Source organism: Leptopilina heterotoma, unplaced genomic scaffold (assembly GCF_015476425.1).
Source record: "Leptopilina heterotoma isolate Lh14 unplaced genomic scaffold, ASM1547642v1 Lhet_47, whole genome shotgun sequence".
Taxonomy (NCBI): domain Eukaryota; kingdom Metazoa; phylum Arthropoda; class Insecta; order Hymenoptera; family Figitidae; genus Leptopilina; species Leptopilina heterotoma.
Genome location: NW_025111098.1, coordinates 722,888 through 748,598, shown reverse-complemented (window position 1 = coordinate 748,598; position 25,711 = coordinate 722,888). Strand labels below are relative to the sequence as shown.

Sequence of the window (25,711 nt, the reverse complement as noted above, 5' to 3'; positions counted from 1 at the left end):
TCGCTGAATTCGAATTCGACCTTCATTTTTAAAAATTCAAAATGGAGGATCTAAAATGTCAGACACAATTTTTAAAATTTATTTCGTTTTCATCAATTTCAGTATCTAGGGGTATTTTGAGTCGCTGAATTCAAATTTCATATTCATTTTTAGAAATTCAAAATGGAGGATCCAAAATGGCGGTCGTAATTTTTAAAATTCATTTTGATTATTCTCAATTTCATTATCGAGGAATATTTTGGGTCGCTGAATTCTAAAATTTGACTTTCAAAATAAAAAATACAAAATGTTGAATTCATAATGAGGGACGTAATTTTTTTATTTTATTCAGATTTTTATCAAATTTTGTAATTTATTTTATATCCTTTGCATTAGCTGATGAAAAGAATCATGACCCCAGAATGTGCCGCGTAAAGTCTGCAAAGATTTCACATTCCACTTTTGTTTTTTTTATTTTTAATTTTTTTTAATTAAAATTTTTTTTTTATTGTCCGCAATATTGGATCCGCCATTTTGAATTTTTAAAAAATAAGGTCATATTCGTCATCAGCGACCCCAAAAACCCCCGAGTGACAAGTTTCAAGCAAAGTTAAATATTTTTGAAAATTTTCTTCATTTGTTTATAATATTGTTTAAAAAAAGGAACTTTGGTAGCCATTTTGTGGCAGCCATTTAAAAATTTGATTCCCAAAATAGTCCTATCTTGTAGCCCAACTATTTTTGACGCGATATTTATAAGAGTAGAAGATATGCTGAAGGGTTAAGCTATAAAAAAATTTTAAAAACCAATTTAAAATTCTTAAAAAATCGTGTTTTTTGTTATAAATTGTTAAATAAATTGTTTATTTAACATTTTTTAGTTTTTTTGAGCACGCCATTCGAAAGAGGAACTCTTTACACATAGGAAATGTGTACCCAAAAAATTTTCTCGTAGCATTTTATCATTGAAATATATCCTTAAACATTGTGTACAAATTTTGAACATCCCGTCCTTAATGGGTTAATAGAGTAGAGTGGGTCAAAAATGCAACATTTTTACTTTTTACGCTATAAAATCTGAATTAAAAATTTTTTCTCAAATTTTCAATTGGTTCTGAAAGTTTTGTTATTAGGTTTGAAAATCCTTGACGGACATTTTTTTATCCCATGAAGAACTAAGTTGTAAGAGTTTTACGAAAGCGCTGCAAGTGGCATTTTTGTACCACCTGGTGGGGGGAAAAACCACCTCGTGATTTTATCAAAATATGTTATTAATTTTGGTATTCTTATAGATATCCTTTACTTATGTGACAAATGATCTCATTTTTAAAATATTCTAATAAATTTTAAAGAGTTTTTAGTAAGCAAAATTAAATATTATGTTAAGTTTACCTGTTTTTGATTTACAGTGACAATTTTGTGTACGTTTTCTAAACGTTTGCAAACAAACTGTTTTTTATAGCCTTTGCAAATGAGAAAATAAACACTTTTTACATTTTTAAAAACAGAGAACAATTTATGTTTAGAATTTCTTTTATAAAATTAACTAAACTGGTTTCTTCAAGGAATATACTGAAAACTATCAATAAATAAACTTATATAAATAGTTTTAAATGCATTGTAGGTTTTATGTGAATGTAGCAAATACTCATTTATAAACAGAACTCGGTCACCTGCTAAGTTAAGAGTTATTGGGACTTTACAGAATATGGAAGAATTTGCAAAAACATTTAATTGTTCAAGAGGGTGACGAATATATAAATATATTAATATTGTATATTAATTCCCGCGCCAACCTCATATGTCTATCTTTATATTTATTTTAATTTTTATAAATTTCTCCTTACACGGGTACTATAGCATCAGATTTTGAATTTTTAAATACTTGTCATATTAATACCTTCAGTATCAGTAAAGCTTCAATTTTTTCTAAACTAAAAAATCTAGATATTAGGAAGGGGGCAGGCCCGGACGGAATACCCCCCCTCCATCTTGAAATCCTGTTGCTCGGCTTTTGTTGAACCGCTCAACATTCTTTTTAATTGGTCTTTGTCTATTGGTACTTTTCCAATAGATTGGAAAAGAGGTATTATTGTGCCTATCTATAAAGAAGGAATTAAGAACGATGTGAGGAATTATCGCCCAATAACTATTCTTAGTGCAATACCAAAAATTTTTGAAAGTCTTGTTTTTGACACACTTTTTAATCAACTTGAGAGCCTAATAATTGACGAGCAGCATGGTTTCATGCGACGTAGATCAGTACTAACAAATTTGACTATTTTCACAAACTTAATAAACAACACCATTATGGAGGGAGAGCAGAGAGACACTATCGTTACTGATTTCTCTAAGGCTTTTGACAAGGTCAACCATAATATTTTGATCGCAAAGCTTGAAGCTCTGGGTTTTGCGCAGGATATGCTCGGCTGGATCAAAAGTTATCTATCTGACAGGTACTTGTCTGTAAGAATTGAGTGTGATTATTCTGAGGTGTTCTTGGCAACTTCTGGTGTCCCCCACGGATCGCTATAGGGTCCACTTCTTTTTTTTTTATTTATTAATGACACTACACTATTGTTTAAACACAGTAAATTCCTTTTCTTTGCAGACGACCTAAAATTGTACAAAATAATTTGTGACGATCAGGATCGATTAGATCTGCAATCTGATCTTAACAATTTATACACGTGGTCTGTGAAAAACAGGTTGCTGCTCAACGTGAAAAAGTGTAGTGTCATTACATTTTCAAGACGGACAGTTAACTTGATTTGTAATTATAAAATTGGTGATTCACAATTAGCTAGAGTGACCCTGGTGCGTGATCTTGGGGTTCAGTTGGACCAATCGCTTACTTTTATTGATCACATTCATCTTACCATTTAAGTAAAGCAACTAGAGTTTTGGGTTTTGTTTTAAGAAATATTTCACGTTTTAAAAATATAAACGCCATAAAGCTATTATTTTCTTCTTTGGTAAGGCCTATTATTGATTTTGCTTCGATTATTTGGTCACCTTGTCAGGACTACTTTATTTTGGAAATAGAGCGTGTCTAAAATAGATTTCTACGTTTTTAGCACGGCGATTGAGGGGCTTTTCACTAAGATCCAAGAGATCCAGTGAAAATCAGACGAAAATCAATCGAAAGAGACGGCCAGGGATCCAAAAAGATGACCAGCGATAGCATGAGATGACAATAGAACGCAACTAACGACAAGCCAAACTCTTACCACATCAAATATCAAAATCTTTCTAAATAAAACAAACGAATACATTCGCTTTATTTAAATGTCTATATTTTATTTATAAAATTATATTTGTTTTTAATTTTAATTTTATTTCAATGCATTTTTTATATATTAAGTATTTATTACATTAAATTAATTTTTAAACATTCAGTATGAAATAAATTATTTAGTTACAATGTTGTTTACTTTATTATACTATAATAATTGTAATAAATATTTTTATTTAAGAACTATAATAATATATAGATTTTACTTTATCAATAAATTTTGTTAATGATACCTACAAACTTTTAAAATTTTTTAATGAAAATATAGAAATTAATAAACTTAAAAAATAATTTCGTTTGTAATTAAATTTATTAAATTTGTTCAATTAAGAAAATTAACGTTAATGAGCACTATTTTCAAATATATCTAAAAACAATATTTTTTAATTTATAGGTAGGGGAGACTGGGGCGAAAAGTTAAATTTTGCATAAATGATTTTTTTTGTCAATATAAGCCGCTTAGATGCAAATATTTGTATATCAATATTGTAGGGCAACTTGTCCTCTACAACTTTCAATAAAAAAGTTCCTGATATTTTCGCAAAAAATACATGTTTTGTCCTTTTTTGAAAATTTTGTTTTTTTTTTAACTTTTCGCCCCACCCTGGGCCGAAAAGTTAAATTCTATTTTTAGCCTACTAAAACTATTTTCTGATAGGTGATAAGTAGTAGATAAGTTAACCCTTTAGCGCCCAAATGGACAAAATTTTGGCATGAAGTTTGAGGACTTATTTCGGTACTTAAAAATCAATAGAAAAATTTAAGAATCATCATTTCTTATGTTTTTATATGCGCTCTATCGAATAGCGAAGAAAAAAAAGTCAAAAAATTATAAACAAAAAAGTTATTAATGTTTTTTATAAAAAAAAGTCCGATTTTTTCCAATTTTTGTTTAATTTTCAATTTTTTCTACTATGAAATAGCGGAAAAACAATTCCAAATGTTACAAATAACGTGACATAGATATATAACCTAGAAGATAGGACTATAGAAAAAATTAAAAATTAAAATGGCGGCTCAAAAATGGAGTTCGAAGTTCAAATTTTTTTCAAAATTTGATTCGAAAGTACGAAATTGTTAAAAGTGTTTAGATCAGCTTAAAATTTGTTACTCGGGGGTTTTGGGGGTCGCTGATCACGAATCTGAAGTCCAATTTAAAAAATTCAAAATGGCGGATCCAATATGGCGGACAATTTTTTTAAAAACTCATTAAATTTTCTTGATACTTGTTACTCGGGGGTTTTTGGGGTCGCTGATTACGAATCCGAAGTCCAATTTAAAAAATTCAAAATGGCGGATCCAATATGGACAATAAATTTTCAAAAACTGATTAGATCAGCTTGAAATTTGTTACTCGGGGGTTTTTGGGGTCGCTGATTACGATTATAATGTCCAAGTTTTAAAATTAAACATGGCCTCTTCAATATGACAGACAAATTTTTAGTTGAAATTTGATAATCACGTTCTTTAGCCATTAAAAAACTTAAAATATTATTAATGTTTTCCAACTTTCACCACGTGGAGGCAAACGTCAACTGTAAAGTCTTTTTTTAAAATATCTTTTTTTTTATTTAATATATTGATAAGTAAAATTAATCGAATTAAAACTGTGAATAATAATTTTTGAAAGGTTTTACAAGAGCTGCAAGCTGGAGATAAATTTTTTTTTTCAATTTGACCTTGAAATAAGTAATGATTAAAATAAAACATATACATTTCCATTTTTTGACCTTTAAATTCAAAAATTATAATAACAAATAAAAAGAAGAAAAATACATAAAAATGAAAAAAGAAAAAAAACAAAAAATAAAAAAGTAAAAAAAATATAAAATTTAAAAATAAAAAAAAGACTTTCCAGTTCACGTTTACCTCCACGTGGTAAACGTTGGAAAACATTAAAAATATTTTAAGTATTTTAATGGCTAAAGAACGTGATTATTGAATTTCAACTAAAAATTCGACTGTCATATTGGATCCGCCATTTTGAATTTTCAAAATTGGACTTCAGATTCGTGATTAGCGACCCTAAAAACCCCCGAGTAACAAGTTTCAAGCAAATTTAATGAGTTTTTAAAAAAATTGTCCGCCATATTGTATCCGCCATTTTGAATTTTTTAAATTGGACTTCAGATTCGTGATCAGCGACCCCTAAAACCCCCGAGTAACAAATTTCAAGCTGATCTAATCAGTTTTTAAAAATTTGTCGTCCATATTGGATCCGCCATTTTGAATTTTTTAAATTGGACTTCAGATTTGTGATCAGCGACCCCAAAAACCCCCGAGTAACAAATTTCAAGCAAATTTAATGAGTTTTTAAAAAAAATTTCCGCCATATTGGATCCGCCATTTTGAATTTTTTAAACTGGACTTCAGATTCGTGATCAGCGACCCCTAAAACCCCCGAGTAACAAATTTCAAGCTGATCTAAACACTTTTAACAATTTCGTACTTTCGAATCAAATTTTGAAAAAATTTGAACTTCAAACTCCATTTTTGAGCCGCCATTTTAATTTTTAATTTTCTCTATAGTCCTATCTTCTAGGTTATATATCTGTGTCACGTTATTTGTAACATTTGGAATTATTTTTCCGCTATTTCATAGTAGAAAAAATTGAAAATTAAACAAAAATTAGAAAAAAATCGGACTTTTTTTATAAAAAACATTAATAACTTTTTTGTTTATAAATTTTTGACTTTTTTTTCTTCGCCATTCGATAGAGCGCATATGAAAACATAAGAAATGATGATTCGTAAATTTTTCTATTGATTTTTAAGTACCGAAATAAGTCCTCAAACTTCATGCCAAAATTTTGTCCATTTGGGCGTTAAAGGGTTAAAGTATACGTAAACAAGTAATTTAGTAAATAAAAGATCTTTGTTTATTTTACAAAAGCTTTAGAATAGTTGTAAAGTTAAAAAATTGAAATTTCAAAAAAAAAATTTTTTTGTTTATTTCGCGTTAACCGGCTTATTTTTTGACAGAGAACTTGCCTAATGTCAAATAAATAATGTTTAAACAAATAAACCCAAAAAAACGAAAAATAAAAAAAAAATTTTAACAACATGTAAAAATACATTTAACTTTTCGCCCCAGGGTGCGTTTTTGGCTTTAACAACAAATATAAAAAATCTGACTAAAGATATTTAGCAAATACCTTTAGGTATCTCTTCAGGGGACCCAAATAAGGATCTAAAAAAATCGCGATGAGAATAAATTGAAAAAATATACTTAAAAGTTGATATTTTCTTTTTCGAAAAAATTTTCAAAAGTAGGTTAAAAAAAAACTTTCAATATCGACACCACAAAAATAAACAGAATTGCACACAACTCCGGACATTTATTTAGGGTGATAACACCCTTCTATAATTAAAATTGCAATGCTCTAACTATTTTCGTTCGAAAGATATTGAATTTTAACGGTTTTGGCAGTTTAACTTTTCGCCCCAGTCTCCCCTATAATATGATATACGCAGATAAATCTTCAATTTCGTCCCTTAAATCAGTTTCTCACATTTTTTGGATTTTTCATGTTTAATATCACATGCAAAAGAACTTCACAAACCTTAAAAATTAAAACTTTAAAGTAAATCAAATTTAATTTAAATTAAAATATATTTTTATAAAAAATTTAATAATGTAAATTTTTAGCTTTTAAAAAATTAATACAATTTACATATATATTTATAAACGTAAAATAAAAAATATTTCATCTTTGCACAAATTGTAAACAAAGTTCATTTATAAATTAAACGCCTTGAAGGAAGTTAAGAAGCCAACATCAGACGAATTAACAAAACAATGCAATCAATGCGAGATCCAGGAGACGACCCGAGATGTCAGAAGATCCTAATGGATAAAAAAAAGATTGCAGCGTCCCTGGATCTCTTCGATCTCAGTGAATAGCCCCTCGACGGCGACAAAATATCGATTTTGATTTCTTTAGTCACGACTACACGCAAATGCGTGAAATTTTAAAAATCCCGGAATTAAAAAAACGATTTTTGTACGCCGATCTCCTTTTTCTTTTTAAAATTATCAATGGAATTATTAATTGTTCACATCTGCTGTCGTTAATAAACTTTTTTGTACCAGTCAAATCGCCACGAAATTCCACTTTGTTTAGATTGCCGTACATGAGAACCAACTACTTATCAAATTCAGTTATAAACAGAGTATGTAGTGAGGCAAATAATTTTCATGAAAGTGTGGATTTTATGGGTGTTTCTCTCAACTGATTTATAATTAAATTACGCAGTTTGATTTTTGATAATAATAACAACTAATTTAATAACCTATCATTCTTCGCAATATGGTTGTAAACTAGATTTTGTCACACTTAATACTATAGTACTTATGTACGAATGAGCACTGTCCGTAAAAATATTATAAATAAATAAATTTCAAATAATGTTTTCTTAATATGAATGCATAATAATAAATTACAATAAATATATGTATGGATTTTAAATAATATTATATTTTATTAAGAAAAAGTGAAATTTTTCAATAAGCATGCCGTTTTGAAAATAGGAAATTTTAAAATCGTAAAAATGTAGAAATATTTTCTATTCGCTTTACAACAGTAACAATTTAAACGAATAGAAAGAATTATAAATTTTACGTTTTCTTTTCACATTCTTTTTATTTCGTGACTTAAATATCTAGAGTTTAAGACGATACGTGAAGAGTATAAATAAAGGTTCCGCTTTTATAAAAACTTCACTTGCTCTTTTTGGATAGTTTCCGTTCATTTTAAAACTGTGCAACATATAATATATTAAAAACTTTTATATATAAAGTGTATGTTTCATTTCAAAATGATTTGGGCAAAACGCTATCTCTTGCTACAAGCAATGCTGTAAGTGACATACTGTACATTTAATCAATTCTTGAAAATAATTTTACTTTTCGGTTGTAATCTTTATTCTGCTTTTCTTGAATTCCAAGAACTTTATTTGTCAAGAAAGGGGTACTAACTTACTTGCTAGAATGTAATATAAAGTTCAAAAGTTTTCAGCAAATAATGACTGTTAATAAGGCCATTTTTGGCCCTAGAGAAAATAAACACTTGGAAATACATGAGGAAAAGTTTTTACAAGTGTAATAATTTTTTCTCACGTATTGTGCAATTCTTCAAGTTAATAAACTTACAGTTGAAAATTGCATTTCAGCTGTCTATTTAAAAAATAAGTGTTCCATACTCTTTCTGCATAAAACTTTGTGCACCAGCTAGAATCAATTATGAATTTTTCCCCACCCAACTTGAATAACCTTATTTATATAGCAGGGTGAAAAATTGTAAAGTGGGCCTTGGATTTTCCAAGGGTTGCAATTTCTATAGTAGACTATTGTTAGGGTAAAAAGCCACCTTGTGGTTTGAGTGTTAAATGCCTTCTTGTGTAATTTTTAATTTGCTTTATCAAATAAACTTGAAGCCAATCGTAAAATAACCCAGTGGGCAAAAAACCAGCATTGTTTTAAAAACGTTCCAAAAACGATTTTGGAACGTTTTACCACTTTTTAAACTTATGAAATCGAAATTTTTGATACAAAAATATTTATCCAGACAGTGACTTCTTTTTGACAATTTTTGTTTTAAATTAGCTTCAACCAATTTAAAATTTTTTGCCGCCACACGAAAATCTTTTGCTATGCCAATAGTTTTTCTCTGACTAAGATGATACCGATTTTGAATTTTTAGGAAATCGTCTGCAGATAGAAGAGTTTGTTTCAGGATATTCTCGTTTCTTTTTGCTCCAATTGTCACATTCAAAGACTGACCACCTCGAGTTTGACTCAGAGAAAGAGATACATTTTTTTTGTCGCTTGATTCCTCAATTTTTCTTTTTAACAAGGTTGAAACAACTTGATCAACTACCTTCGGACCCAATTCAGTGATACTTTTAGTCAGATTATTTAAACGTGATGTTAAATTGCACTTATGAGACAGACCTTTCCCAACTAGTGAAAAGCAGTAACTGCAACGTTTCTCTTGAGAAGAACTGGCTTCTATTAAAAATAAAATTTCTTAAGTTTTTCTGTAAATGTATAAAAAGAAAGAATAAACTTATACATACAATTTGGAAATATTATACCTAAAATTTTGTCATTTGTTAAATTATTAAATCCTTTCTCAGGAGGAATTTTCTGCAATTCTGAACTACGAAAATTTTTGGGTACTGAATTTCTGACGAGTTGACAAATATAGCATTTACATAGAGATTTGCTACTTAATCTAGTGTTCATGCTTCTAAGCGGCTCAAGATCGGAAAAAATGGGTAATTTTGCCAAGTTCTCTGAATCACTTTTGTTATCATAAATTTTTTTTTACAATTAATGCATAAAGCAGCTGGTAACCTCTCATCACTACAGTCGTACTCAAACAAATTGATAACGTGATCTTTCAATTTTCCTGTCACTGGTATCATAACTTTCGATTTTCGAAAACACAATAAACAAATTTTCAAACGATTATCCTCGTGCGTTCCTGCTTTCGGCATTTTATTTAATAAATATAAAATGATATTTAAACAGTGACTAAGAATGAAACATGAATTATATCAACAGATTATTTGATTACCATGGAAACTAATTTTATAAGAGCATCCAATAAGAATAACTCAAAAACTCTTCCAGCGCTAATTTAAAAAACAGTGACTTTCGATGCTCAAGATATTAATCAAGTTTATTTATTTAAAATTGTTTAAAATTAAACTTTTTTAAACATATTATTATATGGTTTTCAAGTAAGGTCCAGAAAAAAAGATTTCACCAAAGAAACTGGACTTAATGACAAATTTCAATTACTTTTTCATTAAAAACGAACTTTAAATCATCATATTTCTGTAACGACAATAGATAGAATAGTTTTTCTTGTTTAGTTTTCCAGGAAATTTTATGTACTTTAATTTACATTTGCATAATAGTAGTGTTTAATGACTTATAAAAGAGTAATTTTCAGAAAAACGAAAAAATTCACACTTTTTCGACAATTTTTTAGCTTTATAAATATTAAAATATTGTTTTTACTAAATAGAATGTTTTTTAATGTTAAAAGATATCTTTTGAAGCAATAAATATTGTTTAAAACATTATCCTTCAGAAAATATGTACAATAACCAAGAAAAAAATTAAAAAATCAATATAATTTGAGTTTCCCTCCAACGATTATTTTAATTTTTATCTTAAAATGATTATTAGACATCACTTAAATAATTTCAAAAATAAACCAGAAAGGGTCATGACTTTTGGGTTAAATTTCATCCAAGCTCACCGTGAGAGACGTTAGAGAGAAAGTGTGTAACGCGACTTTTGGTTCAAAGAACCCAGTATCTGTCGGTCAATTAAATAAAACAAATTCGAAACGATTAAACAAACAAACTGAGGTGAGGTTTAGCCAGGGACAACGGCGGATACCAAACGACGTCGTTGATGGATTGGAAACGGCGAAAACGGCGGTCTAATACTTACTTGTCGTTTCTCCTCTGCTCTCAGGTCTCGACGAAACAACACAAAATAATAATCAACACGCAAAAGAAACTACAAATAAATTAATTAAACTGTCTAAGATTTATTAAATCAAATTAATATTAATGTGAGACAAGGCTCACTATAAATTAAATAATAATGGGAACTGAAGAGGTCTTCTCGTATTCAAGTCTGAAACTGGACTGCTCCTCGCCAACACACGTCCTGCGCAGTTCCCCTCTCTCCATCAGTCCCCTTTGGTCATACCTAGAAACTCGCCCTAAACTATTTAAAATTCTCAATTCGCAACAAAACGAAACCGGCAAATTCAAATTAGTTCAATGACTCGACCAATACAATGTCAAGATACCAAAAGTCCATTAAACTAAAACAAGTGACGAACACTTCGTCAAAAACTCCCCCCCTAGGCCAAACTTACCCAGGTAAGGTTGCCGATCAGAATCGAACAAGAATAAAAGGGTCAGAATAAAAAAAGTCACAACTAACAATATTATGAAAAATAGAAAATTAAAAATTTAATTTTTTTTCCTCTTTGGTCCTTAATACGATCTTTAACAATAAAATAAAAATATCACGTCAATATCAAGTCCAACAAAGTAGTTACATAATAATGAGAGATCACGTCAATCACCATAAACATTAAATAATGATCCAACTACAAAATATAAAGAGAAAAACTTAAAACTTAATACTTAAAATTCTTAGATTTGAGGAAGGCAATACGAGCCTTTTGTGCCATTTCAGGAGGCACCCCAATCAATAACTGATCCAACTCTCTTAATTCCTGCAAAAGATCAGTCTTCGAATCCTCGGTCTTCCTGGTCACAACATCACCTTCCATCTTGTCTTCAGAAAGCTCAAGACTCGACAGAGAACTGGTCACGAGCGAAGCCTGATCAATAGGAAGTACGAAGACCTCCTTCTCGTCAACAACCACCTCAGAGACTTCGATAAGTAACTCTGGTCTCCTCAATTCCTTCTCTCGTCGAGAAATCTGACACTCGCCAGAAAAATTGCCACCTTGAGACCCATTAGCATATATTTCCTCCCGTGGTCGTTGGAACCCATCGTAGGCGCCCTCACCAAAACGGCGACGCAAATATTCTCTATAACGCACGGCACATCTCGGACACTCCGCAACTCTGACGTCAGCTCTGCCACAATTCAGGCAAAATAACTCCAACGGTTTTGGGCAGCTCCTTTGCCTATGGCCCTTCTTCCAGCAGTTAAAACATGCTCCTGGGGGAGGGTCCAAATCACGGTCGGTCATAATCGGATCAAGATTACCAAACATGGTCCCAGTGGTCTTAATTGGCAATGCAGGAGATTTCTGTTCACGAACCACACGTTGCACTACTGACTTGATCACAGGCGCTTCCTCGGGCAAAAGATCAGGATCAAAAGAGGTCGCAAGGGCATCAATGCCCAATTCCTGTGGCACAGCCAACACATCTGGCAAATCAGGATCTCTAGCCCCAACATAATCCTCCAGTTTTAATTGAGGAGCACGTTTGTACTTCCGAGCCTCCTTCTGACGAAGTTTCAGTTGAACCTCATCCTTCTCTGCTACTAAACTGGAGCCATCCACCGTGTTCAGCAAATCTGCCATTGCTTTTCGGCTTTCCCACTCCTGGCGACTCTCCCTCTTCTTCCTCCGCCAAGAATTGTCCTCTGTCGATAGCCCACCCTTTATTGGTTTTAGGACCTTCGAAATAGCACCTAGGTTCCTCGACGTGCTGGGTTGAGACATTTGGTCCTTTGTCTCCTTAACACTGGGCACCACGGGCACTACCGGTAGCGGCAGAGAAATCCTCACGGCCTCACCCACTGCTCCTATTTCATCTCTTCTCACCGACCTTTTCCTTTTCTCTTTCTTAGCCGCAAACTTCTCATTCCAAAAGGCCAAGATCTGCTTGACCTTAACCTCTCTTTCAAATTGAGGAATGTCCTTTGATCCTTCGTCAAACTCCGTCAACGCCCGTGCTGCTACTTCCTTTCGGCCAGACCAACCTGGCCTCCTGGCGAAAGTCTTTGGTGGCATTACTTCGGTCGTTCGGGTCCTCTTAGTCGGAGGCGACAAAGACTGCTCGTCCTGTTCCCTGGACATCCACGAATTGCTAAAAGAATAAGGAAATTAGAAATCAAGTTAAACAGATTCAATTATTATTACGAGGGAAATATAACGCTTCAAGTCAGAGACGTGCACTTTCGCCACACGACGATTATTTTCATTCGCCAATTCATAAACGGAATCCGAAAGCTGCTTAACAATCAAATACGGACCCTCGAACTTAGGTGATAATTTGGCCGAGAATCTCTGGGCCGCATTAGACAATTTATGTGTACGCCATAACACTCGGTCACCCTCACAAAATACTGCCGTTCGTTAGTTCCGATTTTAATAAGTAGTCTGTTTCTGTTTTTCCCGGTCAATGAATCTAGCCACTAGGTCTCTTAACGCGTCTAACCTCTTCATTGTGTCCAACCAAACCTCTGGGTCAAGTCGTTCTACGGTCGAATGAACTTCTACTTCCCTACGCAAACTTTTGGCCGGTCGTGGTTGACGTCCAAAATTCAGAAATGCAGGAGATACTTTGGTTGTAGCCTGCACTGCCGTAAACACCGCATGTCGAAATTCATGTACGTGCTTATCCCAATCTCTATGATCAGCACCAACGAATGTCGCAATCATGGTCTTGATTACACGGTTACTTCTCTCCACAGGAATTGCCTGGGGATGATAGGGTGGGGTCGTAAGATGTCGAACACCATATTCTTCCAAGGTCGTTTTTAGAGTTTTATTGTCAAACTCTTCTCCGTTGTCCGTCAAAAGGAATCTCGGCGTCTCCCAACGAAACACAACTAGCTCCTCGAAAGCTCGTGCAATGGATTTACCATCAGCCTTTCTCAGGGGTTTAACTTCCACCCATCGAGAAAAACTCTTTTCTCCTTAGGTACCACGGGTCATTTATCAGGTCAAACGCTGCACATTCACCTTCATCCTCGAAAAGTCTTGATAGTGCATCCGGTACATAATGGTGGATTCCTCTACGATGGACAATTTGGAAATCCCACTGTTGCATTTCCAAGGCCCAGCGTGCAAGTCTCCCTGACGGTTCTTTGAGATTCTTTAGCCATTTCAACGCACTATGGTCGGTTATCACATTGAAACTCGCTCCCTCAACATAAGGACGGAACTTTTTTATGGCCCAAAGCACTGATAAGCATTCATTCTCGGTCACACTGTAGTTTTTCTCTGCTGCGGTCAAGGCTTTACTAATGTAAACAATTGGATGTTCACCATCGTCTGATTTCTGGGTCAACACCGCTCCAATAGCGTAATCACTAGCGTCGCATTGGATTGTAAACGGTCTAGTAAAGTCAGGTCTAGCCAAAACTGGTGCCGATACCAATTTCTCTTTCAAGGTCTGAAAAGCTTCTTCTTGCTCTGTTCCCCATTCCCAGGTCTTGCCCTTATGCAATAGTCGCAATAATGGCACTTTAAGGTCGCTATCATTCTCAATAAACCGTGAATACCAGCCCACCATTCCCAAAAAACGTCTCAATTGTTTCTGGTTTTGTGGTGCTGGATAATTCACTACAGGCGCTATCTTGTCTGGGTCTGGTCGTAAACCCTTATTATCCAAAACGTAACCAAGATAAGTCAATAACGACGGTATTCCGGGGTCAGTCCACGATATAAGAACCTTAAAAACTCGTCCTCGGTCACTGGATATCGGAAATGTCCCGCAATCAGACGTAAACTCATCACATAGTCTGAAATACTTTCGCCCTTACTTAGCTTGAGTTCTATTCTTCAACTCGTCCCACACATCGTCATCTTCGATAATTGGAGCAAATTCCCTTAAGAACAATTTTTTAAAGATCTTCCAGGTCTTAATTTCATCTTTATTAATCATAAACCATATACTCGCTGAGTGTCGTAAAATACTGGGTACAGCCTTTAGAAGTTCCTGGTCTGAAATACCGTGACAATCTTTACAGTCGTTGAGCCTCTGGATAAATTCTTCTGGGTCTTCTTTCTCTGATGCTGTAAATTTTACGTCCCAGTCCTTCAATGCTTTAACAGTCTTAGAACTTAAAGTTGTATATGCCCCATGCCCGGACCATGTTTGAGCCCGATTTGAAAGGTTATCGATATCGGAATCGGAACCACTATCCACCAACAACGGAGATCTAGGCATCGTTCTCGAATTGCTCTCACTTGGTCTTCTAGAGTTAGTGAATATGGTAGTGAATATGGGAGAACAAAGTTCTCCCATATTCACTGTATTTTGTGCATTTACACTCGGGATGTCCAATTTCTTCGGTCGGTGATCCCATCTCGCTCGTCTTTCCCACTCCTCTTTTTCAGGTGGGGATGAAACTCTTCTGTTGACGTATATATTTCCCTCTCGGCGCTGATCTGTAAACTCGTCTGCAGGATTCTTATGGCTCACTTGCTTATTCGGACGTTTGGGTATTGCTCCTGCGGTCACGTCGGTCGTTTGGTACGGTGGCTCTGTGACTTTCCAGTTATTCACCCGGTCCTTCCGCAGATCGAACAAATTGCTCTGCTCTCCAGGATATAACCAATTCACCTCGGTATTGCTACGATGAGAAAACATCGCACCCACATTTTGTCCGAAATGCATCCTAGTATCCCTGTGACTCAGGCTCCATACACTCGGCGTTTAATTGGTCGTTACGAGATTTCCAGAAGTCGTATAGGTCACATTGGTCGAAGTATTTGTTGCACATACATACACTGGGGTGTCCACGGTCGGCACAGTTCCATCTATTGTGGTTATGGACCCATTACACTGGTCGACAAAATTAAGGTTTTTTCTTGCTACAAGAATAAACGAAAGTGATTCTTACAGGATTTTCGACGTAGATTACAAATCTGTAAGTAAAATTGTCCCATCACGTCTCAATTTTGAGAAAAACGGGGTCAAAGTGCCAAAAAATGTCTTTTATGGCACTTTTTGAAGTACAATAATAAAAGAACGCGACGTGATAAAAAGCTCAAATTTGGCTTAAATGAGAGCTCAAACCCTCAACTTTAACATCCAAAAGCAAAAAACCATGTAGAAACAATTCAAAATTGTAGGGAACAACTTTTCGCTAAAATCGCTAAAATAGCGCCAAAATAATAGCTGTTTTACGCGCATGCGGTAAAAAGTTGTTCCCAACATTTTTGAGTTATTTCTACATTGTTTTTTGCTTTTGGATGTTAAAGTGGAGGATTTGAGCTCTCATTTAAGCCATATTTGAGCTTTTTATCACGTCGCATTCTTTTATTATTGTACTTCAAAAAGTGCCATAAAAGCCATTTTTTGGCACTTTGATCCCGTTTTTCTCAAAATTGAGACGTGATGTGACAATTTCACTTACAGATTTGTAATCTACGTCAAAAATCCTGTAAGAATCACTTTCGTTTATTCTTGTAGCAAAATTTTGTCGAACAGTGTTATCAATCGCTGTTACCACTATATCACTAGCCTCTGGTCGTTGGTCGTCCCCACTACTTGGGTTGATGTCACTCGATAGACAATTATTAATTTCGTTGACAGGTCGGTCTTCACCTCCCGCTGCTCCCTCTAATTCACGGACATTCTCGTTCGTGACTCCAGTTTCCGACTGAAATTGAAGGCATTGGTCCGATATTGCTTCTAGAGGCCATGTCTCGCTAGACTCGGCCAGGTCGAATTTTTCCATCCATGGCACGAAAACTTTTTACCCAAATAAAATTCTAGCGCGTAGTCGCAATAGTCGCTCACGCAACACCTGCGCTGTTCCCTTGAGACTACATTGCTGACTACGAAGTTCGTCAACCACCTCATCGACAGGCGTCTCTAGAATACCGGTCCAAATCACTCTCGCTTCCCGTAATTCCAACAATCTGGCGAAATGTCGGCGATACGACTTCATGTTTTTCGCCGTTAATAATATAACGTCCCTTAAAAGGGAATATAACTCGCCCCGATTCGACAGGATTAAAAATATCTTATTAAAAAGTACAAATCATAAAATTAAAAATCACACTTAACACTATACTCAACTTTTTATTTTTAATTCGTTTGATTATACACACTAAATGTCTCCCTCGTGAACACTTTAACTATGACGCACGAAAAAACGCAACACATAATTTTACTTGGCTATATTCTGGTCAAAAATCAATGTGTCCGCGCAATAATACATAAACAGAAAAGTTTTTGTGCCTGGTCGTTGGTCAAAAATAAAAAAAACTGATTGAGCGGAAACATAGGAATTAACAAAAATGGTTAATATAGCCACACCCTATACACTATACACTCCATTTTACGAATTAAAATCAATTTCAAATAATCTCATTATTGAAATTTTAGTCGTAAAATTATTTCACTATACACACGTATATAAAACATTAATTATTTTATTTTATTATTTAACCCGCGGTCCAATAAAATAAAATTTCACGTCGTTACTAATATCGAAAGCATGGTCATATTACAGGAAAACGGAAGCGTCCGCCATTTTGTTCCACCACGGACACCCGTGCGAACATCGTAAATTCTCTAGTCACATCGTGACGTCACATCCGCCCCAGCACGTGTTGCTTATTATAACCTTTTTTTCGAATTCTTTTCGCGACGAATCTAACCTCAAAACACAACTCACTCGCACTTAAAACGGTCTCAAAGAATAAATCAATAGACAGGTCGTTACATACCTCCTCGTCAAACAATAAAATAGAAAATATTAAACTCTCGTCTTCAATCCATCAAAGCGTCCCTTACATGGCGTGGCCCCACGTTGGGCGCCAAAATTGTAACGCGACTTTTGGTTCAAAGAACCCAGTATCTGTCGGTCAATTAAATAAAACAAATTCGAAACGATTAAACAAACAAACTCAGGTGAGGTTCAGCCATGGACAACGGCGGATACCAAACGACGTCGTTGATGGATTGGAAACGGCGAAAACGGCGGTCTAATACTTACTTGTCGTTTCTCCTCTGCTCTCAGGTCTCGACGAAACAACACAAAATAATAATCAACACGCAAAAGAAACTACAAATAAATTAATTAAACTGTCTAAGATTTATTCAATCAAATTAATATTAATGTGAGACAAGGTTCACTATAAATTAAATAATAATGGGAACTGAAGAGGTCTTCTCGTATTAAAGTCTGAAACTGGACTGCTCCTCGCCAACACACGTCCTGCGCAGTTCCCCTCTCTCCATCATCAGTCCCCTTCGGTCATACCTAGAAACTCGCCCTAAACTAGTCAAAATTCTCAATTCGCAACAAAACGAAACCGGCAAATTCAAATTAGTTCAATGACTCGACCAATACAAAGTCAAGATACCAAAAGTCCATTAAACTAAACCAAGTGACGAACACTTCGTCACAAGTGTATAATGGTTTTTAATTTTTGCCGAAAAACAGTAGTACGTTTTGAAAACGCGAAAACTTAGCCGTTTTGAGAGTTGTATTAATTTGTGTGTGAGTCGAAATTGTTAATAAGTGAGCAGGAGGCTCGAGAGAATTATTGATAATAAATCGTAACTTTAATTAGAGGTTTTGTGTAGTTAACTTCTTTTTTTCATGGTTTGAGAAACTAATTAAATTTTACAATCATTTCAAAGGTTATAATGTATGTACCAAGCGGATTTTCTTTTTTTCAAATTTTAACACAGTTTAACCTGTGACATCTTTGTAAAATTTAATTAATTAAGGGCTCGGATCGAAAGAACCGACGCTTGTAAACGCACAGAACATTGCGAAGCGTCGGTTCTTTGATCCGAGCCCTCAATTTCTTAAATTCCCCTAAATTATCTTTGAAACTTAATTTTTTTGACGAATTATATTATTCTAAAAAAAATTTTCTACCATTATAAAGTTGAGAAATTTTTATAAGTGAAATTTTGATATTCTATGTCATGTTTTTAGAAATTATTATATAACTTTAATTATTATAATTTAATAAAAACAATATTTAATTACGTAAATAATGTTATTAATAAACATTTCAATACGTTTTTAAATCCTTTGTGATTGCCCGGGAAAATTATTTAAAAACCCGGGAATTTTAAATTGCCAAATCGCTAGACACCCTGGAGTTAAATTCCAGCTTTGTTGGAATTTTTTAATATTTCTGCTAGAGTTGTGCAAAAAGCTCGAAGCTCGATCGTGCTTTTTCGAGCTTTTCATTTTTCGAGCCGAGCCGAGACTAATCAGTTCGAGCTCGAGCCGAGTTCGAGCCGAGCTGTGTAAAAAGCTCGAATAGTTTCGAGTACTCGAGTTAATTCGAGTACTCGAATTTTTCGAGCACTCCAGGGAATTCGAGTACTCGAATTTTTTCGAACTCTTGAGTAAATTCGAGTTCTAGAGAAAATTCATATAATTTTCGCATTTATTATATTTAGCAAATAGAAATATTGATTCAGTAATTCAAATAAATACGAAATTTTTTACTTATTAATAGTTTTTTTAGTAAGTCAAAAGCTCGAATCCATTCGAGTACTCGAATTCACTCGAGTGCTCGAATTTAATCGAGATGTCGAATATACCCGAGTACTCGAATTTTTCGAGTACTCGAAGTCACTCGAGTACTCGATACATCGAGCTGGCTTGGGCTCGGCTCGACTCAGCTCGAAAAAATTTCGGCTCGGCTCGGCTCGACTTTTCGAGATTTTTGCACATCTCTAATTTCTGCATATTTTAGAAAAAATAAAATTAAATGTAATACAATATTACTGTGTTTCAACTTAGAAAATATTTTAAAAGAAATGTCTATTTAAAATCTAAAGGGATGTGAAACGGACTTCAAAAAGACATCTTTAAGACGTACATACATATGGACGTCCTTTTTGAAGACTTTAAGGCGTCTTTTGGACAACTTTTGGACCAGACATAGAATGATTTTTAGACATCTTTTAGTAGTTAGTGCAATTAATGTTTCCATAATATATGGGGTACGTGACCACGGAATAACATAAACTTAAGACGAAATTAACTTAACCCCTTGGCAGTCGATGACGTGTATACACGTCATGGTGCAGGTGGGCTCAAACTATCGATGACGTGTATAGACGCAAGCAGACTTTTGGCTACAAAAACACACAGATTTGTCCACAAATTGATACTCGGGGGTTTTCGGGGTCGCTGATTACGAATCCGTTTTCAGATTTTAAAAATTCAAAATGTCGGATCCAATATGGCGGACAACATTTTTAAAAATTCATCAAATTCACTTGAAACTTGTTACTCAGGAATTTTCGGGGTCGTTGATTACGAATCCGATATCAGATTTTGAAAATTCAAAATGGCGGATCCAATATGGCGGACATTTTCAAAAATTCATCGGTTTCACTTGAAACTTGTTACTCGGGGGTTTTCAGGGTCGCTGATTATGAATCCGATTTCAGATTTTAAAAATTCAAAATGGCGGATCCAATATAGCGGACGACATTTTTAATAACTCGTCCGGTTCATTTAAAACTCGTTACTCGGCGGTTTTCGGGGTCGCTGATTACAAATCTAGCATCAGATTTTTAGAATACAATGTGGCCGTTCAAATATGGCTGGCGCCATTTTAAAAAATTTATCAGATTTACTTAAAAGTTGTTACTTGGGATTTATTGATGTCGTAGATTAAAAATGTAATATCGGTTTTGAAAATGGCGGATCCAATATAAGAGCAAACAAAAAAAATATAAAAGAAACAATTTAAATAAAAAAGTGTAAAATCCGACCGCATACTCCACGTGGTAAACTCTGGGGTCGTAAGTAGTATACTTAACAACTGACTGCGGGGGAAAATTTTGTATTTATTATCGTTTCAAAAGTTTTTCGTAATCAGCGAAAACCCTCAAGTAACGAGTTTCAAATGAATCCGATGAATTTTAGAAAACTTCATTCGCCATATTGGATCCGCTAATATGAATTTTAAAAATCTGAAATCGGATTGGTAATCAGCGACCCCGAAAACCCCCGAGTAACAAGTTTCAAGTGAATCTGATGAATTTTTGAAAATGTCCGCCATTTTGAATTTTCAAAATCTGATATCGGATTCGTAATTAGCGACCCCGAAAACCCCTGAGTAACAAGTTTCAAGTGAATTCAGTCGATTTTTCATTTTCATGTCCGCCATATTGGATCCACCATTTTGAATTTTCAAAATCTGATATCGGATTCGTAATCAGCGACTTCAAATACAATAGTATGCTCGTTTGCGCAAATTTTAGTTTTCTAAAAAGTTGTCGACATTTTGAGCCCACTTATGAGATTTTGGTCTTGACTGCGAAGGGGTTAATTAGCCTTATTTACATCTGGTTTAGCGTGTTTATACGAGCTTTTTGAGCTGAATTGTTTCATATAAAATAAAAAAGGCTATTTGGGTGGAGGTAAGACTCCATACACGAAGTATCGCTTGGTCGTGGGTACATATTAGGGTATCCCAAAAAAATAAAAAGTTTTTTTTTATTGGGCCTCATCCCCTAAAAATCTTTTAATTTGTGTAAAAATAAGAACACAATATTTGGAAATAAAAATTTTTAATATTAACCCGTGGTTCAGAGCCTTTGAACCATAAAAACGCTAAAAATTTAGTGTTTTTTCGTTTTTAACATAAATATAAATGTCAAAATATAATTATTAGGGTGTCAATGAAAATTAAGAGTGTTACAGTCGATTAAAGATCAAATTTCATGGAAATTTTGATGATTTTTAGACACTTAAGTAACTAGCACTTTTTTCACATTAAACAGTAAAAAATATTTAGATATTAATTTTTTTATTGAGAGTCTAACATTACAAAAATCCGTAATTTAATCGTCGATTAAATTCGTCTCAAATTCCGTTACCCGATTTTGAGACGAATTTGGTCGACTTTTATAAAGTTCTCCGCCATTTTGAAATTTAAAAAACTGACATTGGACTCTAAATCAGCGACTTCAGTTTTTTTTAATCACTGATTTTAGTAAGTTTAGTGGTTATATCTAAATTTATTGTTTCAATTTTTGCTGCAAATGTTAAAGGAATGATAAAAAATAAAAAAATAGTTTCGTTCACTAAATCTAGTGTATAATTATCATATTCAAACAAATCGAGGTTCACAAAGGCTAAAAATTTTTGTAATGTTAGACTCTCAATAAAAAGATTAAAACCTAAATATTTTTTACTGTTTAATGTGAAAAAAAGTACAAGTTACTTAAGTGTCTAAAAAATAAAAATCATCAAAATTTTCATGAAATTTGATCTTTAATCGACTGTAACACTCTTAATTTTCATTAAATCTTAAACTATGACATATGGATCGAAAGGTAATTTAATTATCTTTACAATGACACCCTATTAATTATATTTTGACATTTATATTTATGTTAAAAATGAGAAAACACTACATTTTTAGCGTATTTATGGTTCAAAAGCTCTAAACCACGGGTTAATATTAAAAATTTTTATTTCCAAATATTGTGTTCTTATTTTTACACAATTTGAAAGAATTTTAGGGGATGAGACCCAATAAAAAAATTTTTTTATTTTTTGGGACACCCTAGTACATATGCGTCCTGAGAGGTATATTACAACAAATGTTTCATTTACTTTTCAATGTACTGTTTTTGGAAAATAATGTAAATACAATGTAATATTGAAATAAAAATTAAAATCTGTAATTTATTTATTTCTAGATCTACATTAATAGTAGTTTACAGTTTCGATATGAGTGTGGATGACATTGGTAAATATAAATAATTAACAAACCTTAATAATTTTACAAAAATAAAAAATTAATTTACTGTTTTGTAATGTGAATTAATATCATAAATTGCCGCTTTTACCCTTGTCGCAACAGAGTTTTTGCTTTATACCAGCCCCTTCTGCTCACCATTTTCAAAACATTATAAAAGCCTTACACTCTCTCACTTTTTAACGCTCGATGGTAAAAATCAGGACAAGATTTAGATAATTTACGTTACTGTCGTTTTTAGCCCTACATTCTGATGCGTCAACAGAGTTATTGTTATATACAATCCTCCGGTCCTTATTTTGTCAATTTTATTCATGTTTATAACACACAGGACCACAAAATTTTTCTTAAATGAAGTATTGACCGGACCATATTTTTTGTTTTTTGGGTCGCTGATTTCGAATCCAAACTCAGTTTTATGCTATCACGTGAAGTTTCTTTAAAATGTCGGATCCAAAATGGCAGTCGAATTTTTTAAAAATTTACCAAATTTGCTTGAAACTTGTTACTCTGTAGTTTTTTGGGGTCACTAAATACGTATTTCACCTTAGTTTTTTAAAATTCAAAATGGCAGATCCAATATGGCTAACGAATTTTTAAAAAATTAATCAGATTTTGAATTTTTAAAACTAAGGTGAAACTCGTACTCAGCGACCCCAAAAACCCTTAAGTATAACGTTGCAGGTAAATCCAATAAATTTTTTAAAAATTTGTCAGCCATATTAGATCCGCCATTTTGAAGTTTTGAAAACTATGTTAAAATTCGTATTCAACAAACCCAAAAAACCCCGAGTAACAAGTTTCAGGCGAATTGTGTAAATTTTAAAACAATCGACGCCATATTGGATCCGCCATCTTAAATTTTGAATATTTACGAGTTTTTTTAATGTTTAACATTATATAAAGTTTTTTCAGTGTGTTAAAGTTTTTTCGAATAGAATCTTCTGTTTATTTTTATTTATATCTTGTTTACAGTCAGTTTTTGCGATTTCTATTAATTTGTGAAGAAACCTGACGTGATGGCGCACGCGCCCAGGGTTAGGTGTGTGAAGTTGGCACAGCAAATGCGAGAAATGACAAATTTAATATATGGAATCGTTTGATGGTCGTTTGATAGACTGCTTTGGTCGTTTGATAGATAGTTAAAAATAGAAAAATATGATGTTTTTAAAAATGTGGTGCTAACTTCAAGACGGCACAACAAAATACTAAATTATTATAAAGTTAGATAATAAAACGTTTGATGGTCGTTTGATAATGTTTGATAGCCAAATAATAACGTTTGATAGTCAAAAATATGTCAGAACCCTACTAAAAATAAAATCACAAAACAACAGAAATTTAGTCAGAATCTCTGATGATTTTAGACTGCATTTGTTAAGATTGCAGACATAGAACGTCAGGCTTGACGATGCGTTAATAACCACCTGAGCTTTTAAGTTATCTGACAGAGGAGACGTAAAATAAATAAAACGAATAGCAGCACCGCACCTAGATTTCGATGCCAGTAGGTCAAATGTTTTCGTCGGCTCAAGATACATTTTGGTTTGGCTAAATCGATGGCTGGTTCGAGTTAAAACAAAACCAAAACAAGCAGTAATGGATTATTCAAGAGCTTTATTAGAAGCGGTCTGTTTATCTTTTAATCAGTGTTCGATTAAAGATTATATTCGAGACTGTTTTTATTTCTGACAGAACAAAAAAGTGGAAATCGTCCTGCAGCCACGTTTATAAGAATTGATGTTGCTCATTTTATACACATTTTTTGTCGCTTGAAATGTTTTCCGAAAAACAATATACATTAGTGAAAGATTTTCTTGTTCGTTACATTGCACTTTTAGTTTCTTACGAAGATTTTCATAAATTTGAAGAAATTTTAATTTCAACCATGATCGTCTCAATTCACCGTTGTGACGGAGAAGACAGTAATGGAATGCCATCTTCTGCAGAAAATGCAAGGATAAAACTAAAGAAATGTATTGCAACAGAAAAGCACCTAGCAATGAAATTAATACCTGATGAAGAGAGTGAAAAACTTCAAGCTTCAACGAGAAGACTGGAATCGATTGACATTGGTCCCAAAAAGGAAAACTGTTTTATTTATGAAGAACCTGACGTCGATGCGAATGTTTACGAGTGGTTTAAAAAAATCAAGTTGAGAGTAGAAGAAGGAATGAATACAGTCCATTCACGAATGAATCCTTACTGCCTGCCGAAATCCGACAACCATCTTTGTGTGCTAGCACCAGAACTTATATTATGGACAGCTGTCATGTGCAAAAAGTTTAAATCGCCATACATAAGAGCTTCCTCTGCTGCAGTTAAAGGGGATTTCAACGACATTAAGAATGTCCTTTCGATTCCCTAGCAGAAATTTTAGCACAGGGTGCGCATGACTTCTCAGAATATTTAAATCACATGAAAAGTTCTGAGAATTCGTTTCTTGGATTCATTGCGAATTATCTTAGTTCAGGAGCAGTTGGCAGGCGCAGATCCAGGGGGCACAGTGACATGAACCCCCCCCCCCCCCAGTATTCAAACTTCCTGGAATTTTTTAAATAAAAATTTCATTCATAATAGATCATCAAGCTAGCGTCTAGCAGATTCCCCCCCCCCCAAGAACCTTGTCTGGATCCGCCCCTGGCAGTTGGAAAAGTATATATACAGAAATGCTTAATTTTAAAGGACTTCAAGGTTCCTCAAAATAAAGTAGAATTAACTGAAGAACTCCAAATTTCATCACCGCGCTTATTACGATCTTTCAGTGTCTTTTGCTGCGTCTTCGATATGTGGACATTCTTAACGGAAAATGAAGCCAGCTTATATAACTTAAAAGAATGCGAATGTAGCTTTGTTATCAATCAAGAGATTCCTATTTTGTATATAAATCACAAAATTATAGCACAGAAAGAATTTAAAGCCATAGGAGAAGCTATTTTAAATTTAAATTCAAATTTTGAAGAGACTTGTTCAAAGAAAGACTGTACTCGCAAACCAAAAGTGCAAATGCGATTGAATGAGCACATTCTAATCGAAGCAAAAGTCAGGGATAGTGCTAAACTCTCAAAATCATTGTGTTGCAAATTGAGAGATTTTCCAATCTATCTCTCTATTCTTAATCAAAAACTTAGGTACGCATATTTATTTATTCATTTATTTAATATATAAACAGGACAAGCCCTTTTGTACAATTGTACTTATAAGA

General features: G+C 33.6%; 1 protein-coding gene across 2 annotated transcripts in view; it reads left to right on the top strand.

The window, feature by feature from the left end:
• LOC122507491 (membrane metallo-endopeptidase-like 1) overlaps positions 1–25,711 on the top strand; it is a 45,869-nt gene that overhangs the window by 3,938 nt on the left and 16,220 nt on the right. Inside the window, exons 1-2 of one of the 2 annotated variants that reach the window (XM_043620239.1) lie at positions 7,989–8,133; positions 22,448–22,497. In XM_043620239.1, the coding sequence (XP_043476174.1) occupies positions 8,078–8,133; positions 22,448–22,497 (106 nt within the window). In that variant the 5' untranslated portion in view covers positions 7,989–8,077. Of the gene's footprint in view, positions 1–7,988; positions 8,134–22,447; positions 22,498–25,711 lie in introns of those variants that run through there. The other variant, XM_043620238.1, reaches the window with a different exon arrangement.